The sequence below is a fragment of the Opisthorchis viverrini genome, assembly GCF_000715545.1.
Source record: "Opisthorchis viverrini unplaced genomic scaffold opera_v5_155, whole genome shotgun sequence".
In the NCBI taxonomy this organism is placed as follows: Eukaryota; Metazoa; Platyhelminthes; class Trematoda; order Opisthorchiida; family Opisthorchiidae; genus Opisthorchis; species Opisthorchis viverrini.
Window position 1 is genome coordinate 8,911 of NW_008751811.1, and position 7,922 is coordinate 16,832.

The 7,922-nt window shown below is 41.0% G+C and overlaps 1 protein-coding gene across 1 annotated transcript in view; it reads right to left on the reverse strand.

The window, feature by feature from the left end:
• The window catches only part of T265_06997 (hypothetical protein), a gene marked incomplete at both ends in the record, with an annotated part of 14,255 nt that extends 7,540 nt beyond the window's left edge, over positions 1–6,715 (reverse strand). Inside the window, 2 exons of the mRNA XM_009172418.1 lie at positions 6,484–6,591; positions 6,686–6,715. Coding sequence (XP_009170682.1) covers positions 6,484–6,591; positions 6,686–6,715 — 138 coding nt within the window. The remainder of the gene's footprint in view (positions 1–6,483; positions 6,592–6,685) is intronic.
• Between the last annotated feature and the right edge of the window lie 1,207 nt (positions 6,716–7,922).

A 7,922-nucleotide genomic window follows, 5' to 3' on the forward strand; every position in this document is an offset into this window, starting at 1 on the left:
GTCCCGCCGTGATTATTCCACAAAAAATGGAAAAAACCCGACATATCGTCTTCTAGGTAGAGCGAATTTGTGAATACATCCTTATTAAGGGTCATCAGCATCGTACATCTTACGAAACTCCAGATAATTTCTAATCTACGGTTATCCGGTCAGTACAAAAGCTCATTTGGCCACAAGCGACTAGTCGAGTGGTTGACTCGCACTTAGACAGGCTATAGTGTCAGTTATCCCTCAATCACTGAAACCAATTCACGGGGTCCTATGTTGACTGGTTCCAAATGAGTGGGGCCTCCAACGGTTAAGTGTCCAAACTATCAGCCGCCAGGTGACTGGTTTGAAACGTTCTGGATTTTTCCTAAATGCACGTTCCCATGATTCCCAATAAGGGTGGAAAAATGGTACATCATCTCTGGGCGTTTCAGTACAGAGTATCATCACTTATAGGACGAGATCGCAATTGTAGTTTTCCCCACCTCCCCAAAATACCAACAATAATCAATGAGGCCAACCTCTGTTGTATATTACCGTCCGTTGTAGTTCAATGTCCAGTGAGGTGGAGACAGGATCAAGTAAATGTACGGATCATTTTTTCACACCTGTGCGTCACCCTTTTGTTTCACACAGTCATTCAGCCAAATTAAAAAGAGCGCTCATAGGCACGTAACACGAATATGATATTGTAACAGTGCACATGAATGGTTTGGCAGCTGTTTTGGATGTCTACTAGCAACTTTGATCAATAGTTAACCAGCAACAGTTTTCCACGCCCGTCGTACTTTATCTGAGAAAGAAGTACCCCCGGAGAAGCTGCGAAAAATCTTATTTCGTTGTTTACATGCACACCTGTAATCTATCAAATTTCAGTCGAAAAAGGCTGATTGTAGGTGCGCTGCTCGTATTCCGGACGGCGGTGTCTGTGGATGACAGTAATGCACGCCTAAATGGTTTCCGTTTAGTAAAATGTGCTGTTAATAAACAAGAAATCGGTATGCATGCAATTTTAATTGTTTGAATTTAGTCGGATAGCTCGGCTAATTTATCTGATCCACCACTTCTGTGGTGGACGTGACTTTTGTTTTTCGAAATCCTCCCAACACTTTGAAACAGTTGGTAGACCATATTCTACACTTTGAAGTCCGTTTACTCTTTTTCCGAACTAGCGAGTGGAAACAACTAAGCTTCTGAAGCTTCATGGAGTTTGACGGGAATTTGCTTTTCTCTCATAGCTGGGACACTTCCTATCAAAACATGACAATTAGTGTGCCTCCTTGTTGGCGCGAAACTGTTTTTAAAAAAGGTCTTAAGTCAGCAAAATGAAACTGCAATGAATCTGGAGTTTTTTTTATAGATTTTTAGAGTTTGTGATGTGTAATTCATCTATGTGCTTATACATGTGCAAGGCCTGTTAACTCCGAGCAGAACCGTCTACAGAAAATCATTTGTAACCTTCCAAAGGTTTGTTGATTTATTCTCTTTAAAGTTCATATAAATGCATCTGTGAAGATTCCTTGATAATAAGAGTTGAAGCCAGATTGCACATTTTTGGAAGGAGTGGTGGAAAAACTTACTGTGAATGTATTCGGAGGCGGCTTCTGCATAGTAACTGTGTAAACGTCCTTGTGGCACAAGAATATTATAAACACGTGCCATAGCATACTGAAAACGTACCTAAGAATCCATTTTCCATGGAGATGTACACTGCGATACACCGCAGGAAAATGCCATGTCCGAGGTAATGGATGTGATCAAGAATCGAATTTCCCTGATAAGAAACTACTGACAGCTTTGAAAGTGTCCATCCCCTGAGAGTTCTACTGATAGTAACCTTTTAACTGACTACAAGAATACAACCCACGAGAAGGTAAATGACCAGTAAGTTTCACCGAGTTTGTCTGTTAATTACGAAAACAGTAGCCATCGTCCCACTTGAACAAAATAGAGTCGGATGCTTTCGCACAATCTGTCACCTGCTCACTTTGTCAGCAAGCCCAATGCAAAAATTCACAGGAAATACTCATCTCTAACGAATGGTGCAACATGCCCGTCAATCTTCACTGACTCCCAGTGGTTTTGCTCAACGTTTTATAAATAAACCACAAGTTAACTCTGAAAAAACAGACATCGTACGTTTCCTTGGTGCCTACAATTAACATCCCAATCAATCATTAAAAATGGGTGGTACATATTTGGTAAAAAGACTAACAAAGCAATTAGTGTTTATAAGCCAAGCACACAAATGAACAAAAGGAGACCGTTTGTGTCTCTACGTTATCAATATCGACTAGAACATCTTAACTAGTGTAGTTGCATGTACTGTTTTCTGGACGACCATCTTTTTTGGGGAAAAAGCCGGACATGCAGATAAGATAATTCCAGTCCTCACGCTCGTCTAAGCTTATGAGTAGGAATATAAGGAGCAGTGCTACTGTTTTTTAGGAGTTTTATTCGATTTGTACATCTTTCCAATTGAAAAGTTCTCACGTTATATTGCACCTATAGACCAATGACTCTTTTGATAGAAAGCACACCTATACCATTTGGAAGATCACTCTGTTCAAAAATGCTATCTCACCAAATACTGTGCGTTAACCTTACTGTGAAGATTCTAAATGTCGCTGTTTTTCAAACTACGTGCTTGGTGTTTTATAATATTTACTCCTGTATTTTTCATTTGGTAGTCGAGCGAGAAGGCTGAACAGAAGCTATCAGTGAGTAACTAATATTTTCCTGTAGTTCCTGCTTTGTAGTGCAACCCAGTTCCGAAATCCTAACAAGTGTGAAAATTCCAGCAGCACGTCACGACCAAAACCAGCAAAATAGTTTTAGATACAATATTTTATCATGCGGTTAAAAGTGACCTTCGGGATGTTGAATCGAGCTTGCTCGATTGACAAACGTCCTAACAGGGGTCCTCAAACATCCATCAGATATGGTTATGTTTCTAACAGATTGCAGAAGGTAGCATCCTAAATAATGGCCACAGCATTTGTGAACAGCTAAGCGAATTTTGTGGTCATATACTGTTTTTAACTTTGAGTTCGCTACCTAACCAAGCAAACTGTTTGCATAACCTAGGTTCTGTTATGGCCGAGGGCATCTTGCGTAGCAAATTATTGGGATCTCGCGACCTCTGAGTACTGTTCATCTTCACAGTGCACCTGAGTCAATTGAATCGTATGACTTAAACTGAGTGACACTTTTGAGGGATTGAAACTTGACACAAAAAGGTAGCCTACGCCAAAACACTATAGCTTTACTTGCCTATCATATCATGTTCGGATGGTCTTCCGGTCCTCTGCGTACTCTCCATGTGTACATTAAACTGACGAACGGTATGCATAAAGTGTTCCCTTTGTCTGTTTGCATACATACCCTAAAGCAGCATTGACTGATTATATTTGGTCATACGTAAAAACACAACATATGCACAAATTATGCAGTTGCATGCAACTTTGCCCAACCATGCACAAAGGTCGAACAAACACATGTACCACATTAATAAGGCGTTAGACTTCACAAGCTTCAGGGAATGATTCTATTAGTCTCGCACTGCTTCACAAGCTACGCAAACATTGCGTAACAACTACATTCCCCTACTATCCAACAACAGACGTTGCGCAAGAGAGCGTAAGATCGACAGAAAACACTGAGCTGAATCGCAGTGTGGTAGACAAGTTCATCCAGCCTGGAACTCGGTAAAAACTGTGACAAGAAATCAGTCAAGCACACAAAACTTTCTGCCAGCTATCTGACGACAAAAAGGTAGACATTGAGATTGACTGTGTGGGTTAAAACAAGAAAGAACAAATTTGCAGCCGTAATGAACACGCATTCAGCTCACTTGAAAAGATATTCCGGTGAAGGCCCGGAATTTTCGAAACGGAAATATCGACAGTTGTCTGTACTCATCAATTGCAATCTATTCATCTTAGGGGGGGGGAGTAACTGTCAGTACCGTGCAATCTAATCGAGGTTGCGAATACCCTAGGTATGGTGAGTAAAGCCTTTTAGAGACTAGACGTGTTGTCCACTTTTTGCAAGTGGAATTCTAATTGGCTTCCGCTCGGGAACTGAACTGAATATCCCGCAATAAAATTTTTAGCACAGAATGTGCTCCTACATTAGATAGTAGTCCAGACCAGACGGCCAATTACCACAACACTTGAGCGCATTGTTTTGATGTACACCTGCACTGTTCCGTTTTCCTTGGAAATGTTGGCTACTGAAATGAAATAATTCCGAGGGTATTAGGTGAATATCCTCCATCCAAATACTGTGCTCCGGCTACGTAGTTTTTAGAGGACAAAAATTTGAAAGTTACGATCAAGAGGCACGATGATTTGAATAAGCACTGGTTAAGATATTTACGTACGGCGCGCAATGAAGCTTATCTAAACATTCGCCAGATGTAAACATTTGTTGTTGCTGTGCGGACTGAAGAGCACGTCTTAAGAAATCCGGATAGATCCATTTAATTTTTTATCTTAGGTGTCGTGATCTAAACATTCGCCAGATGTAAACATTTGTTGTTGCTGTGCGGACTGAAGAGCACGTCTTAAGAAATCCGGATAGATCCATTTAATTTTTTATCTTCAGGTGTCGTGCTACTTGACTACTAGCATCACTGCCCACGGTGCTCCGATTTTACTAACGTGGGAACAAAACTGAAGTTCAGATGGTTGCATCCTGTTGGTCTTCAATAAAAAGGTTATCGGCAGCTGTCCTTGAAGTCATGAAGGTCCGAGTCTTATTCATTTCATAGTACGTCTGTTTAGTTCGTATGAGCAGCAAATTCGGTTGCACCAAGCGTTATTTCCACCAGGTAAGAACTTCGTTGATCGCGTCTTTACATCGTGTCAAGTGTTTGAACAGCCTAGCGCATAAGGTTTACGGATAATCTTCACTTTCCTTGGTATCAAATGAACTCCTGGCTCTATGGACCGAATAGCACTTCGATGTGTACTTGGACAAAGGAGGGTATCCCAAAATTCCGTGGGCGGTGTTTTCATTACGCCTATTGCAATAAATCTGGTAGGATAACGATTGAGAATTTCTCTAACCATGGTTAGTCTAACTGTTCCCCGACCCCTTACTTATGCAGCCGTGAGTCTCACACATCAATAGACAGAATGTCCAGGAATGGAAATCCGCGGAGAAAATTAAGTAGGATTGAGCTGTTCGGACCACACCCATTAGTCCTCAAAATATAATTTAATTCAGATGTCGGTAGCATTTTTTCCACATACGTTTGGTACCTTCATGTAGTAAATTACTGCTTCCAGAAATTCGTTTTTCTTACTCCGCTCTGAGGTGGTAAGGTGCTGAGCTTGAGATTATTAATCGGTTCCCACAGTTTGACAGCTTTGTAGACCGCAGCTGCATTGCGTTAGAAAAATTGATGTGTGCACTACTAAAGCGCGACAATCTTCTATCCGACTTCCGTCATTCATGACGTCAAGAACGAATTTTGATGAAGAACAGTGTGTGTGTAAAAAAATGGATTGTAATATCGGTCTTATTTCACGGTGGTAAAATATGGTTGGTCCGATCCGCAGACCTCGAGTGTCATCAAATATTTGAGCACCGGTGCTTAACGTAGCATAACCGGAGTTAGATGGCTGTAATATTCGCACAGTCATTTGGCATTAGAGCTTTGGATAAAAATTCTGAAGGTAAGTTGGTTGGGACACAAGCTACTTATGTCCAAACAAAGCAGAGATGTTTCATATTCTAGACCTATGCGGATGAAATGTTCGAGCAGCACGTGTCATGGACCAACTGCTTGGAGAATGGAAGATACAGCAAAAATCCAGGTCCGGTTGCGTCACACGTAATACTTCTTTTGGGTGGTTTTAGCACTCAACTATTCTGGTGCCACCCATTTGGTTGAGCCATAGCCAGGTTTTATAAAGAGGATTCTATCGCTGTATGCTAGAATCTATTTGGGTGAGACTTTCAAAACGAAGTTGGGTCGCTGAGTGCCTCCTGCTCAACCATGATGGTTAGTAGCGTTTTTGGCTTTGCGTTTCGAAGCTGTTGGCACCTTGTTAGTGAGCTCTTTTACTAATGATATAGCACTGTTTCCTTTGACCTTATGTTTTTCTAGGCGCCAGTATACACAACCGGTATATTTCAGGTGGTTATAGCCGTTACGTAATAATTCAAAATAAACGTAGACACCTCGAGCCTAAAGGGGGCTCCAGATATTANAAGGTGGTTATAGCCGTTACGTTAATAATTCAAATAAATGTAGACACCCCGACCCTAAAGGGGGCTCCAGATCTTATGTAAACTGCATTCCTGCAATATTGCACCTTCATTAAACATAGAAACCCTACGAATGAAACAGTTACACGGTGTCGGAATGTTTTAACAATGAGCAACAGGCACGTGGCGGTGATTCGCGTGAAACACCACCGACTTAATATGGACCATTGTGAAGGCACATTTCCTGAATGCGCAAACACATAAAATGTCACTCACCATTACTGAACTTTTAACTTTTCTCACATTCGCTTCAAACCAAAACACTTGCTTTTTAATGGTACATGGTGTTTTGCCGGATTCTTGCTGGATTCTGAAATCCGCTGACTAAACAGACGAAAACCAAGCAGGATACAAAACCGATCGCAAAGACCGTAAATTTGCCATTTAAGTATGTGAGATACCGCAGAAATAAACTAACCACCTTCTTCTGGAAAATAGAAACGGGCATCTTCAAAGTAGTCTAATAGTACTCCCCTGAATTCTACGGAGTATATTATACATGCTTGTATTCTGTCTCAAAAGCCTCTGCACATCCAATCCCACCCTTATATAACTACGAAAAGCCTCTAAACAACTTGGTTTCCGCCAAGGAGAAAGTCCACCAACTGGGGCAAAAAACAAATCCTTTCAGCATGTTGAGGCATAACGAAGATCTCGGGGAAACGTCGCTTGCTCTATCACACTTTTCCGGATTCATGCCACTGTGCCTGCCACAGTAAACACCAGTACATATGATCTCCCCGAAATCGTGTTTGAAAAGGGTGTAGATAGTTTCAAATCTTTTCAGTACGATTACTGACCACAGTTCACTAAGAAAATCCCACAAATAAAAATAAACAGTCCACCACCAGATTACGCAGATGACATGGGGCCAATTCAGACGCAGAGAAACGTGTCAGCTCAATAATATATTGTCAAATGAGAGTTTTGCTTTGCTCGTTGTCCTGCTCTACATTCAAACAATTCCGAGCATTCGAAATGAATTAGAAACGTTAATGTAAAATTTCAACAGTAATGCAACCTATGGATGACTCAAACATTGGGATTGTTATCCACCTTCCATTATTTTTATGGTTTCGCCATGATTTGTTCAAAGTTCATTTTAGAGAGCTACGAATCTTCTGACACAAAAAAGCCACCTGATAGGGAACAGCTCCAAAAGTTCTGAACAAATTCCCCTTAGTGTCTTTGTGAGGAAATTCAGTGCACATGGAAAGAAAATGTTGGACTTGAAGCTACGATAATGTGACGGACTGTACAGATAGCTCATATTTGTTTTGCGAAACAAGACCAATTAGATTGCATTCGATATCGATGATGGAAAATACTCTAATAGTTTTATATAAAACTTTTAACTGTGAATCTGTGGACAACATATCGTTGTTGACAGAACACCCACTTTGTCCTATCTGTCTTTTTTTCCTTTGGAACTGGATGACTGTCACTGATGTCTAGGAAAAATTGGCCACGGGACGCTACAAAGCCTCTATGAACTTGGAGGCTTTTCATAGTATGCATCACGATATGCAACTAGCTTAGAAGGATCACTGATGTCTAGGAAAAATTGGCCACGGTACCCTACAAAGCCTCTATGAACTTGGTGGCTTTTGAAAGTATGCATCACGGTATGCAACTAGCTTAGAAGGGGAGAATGG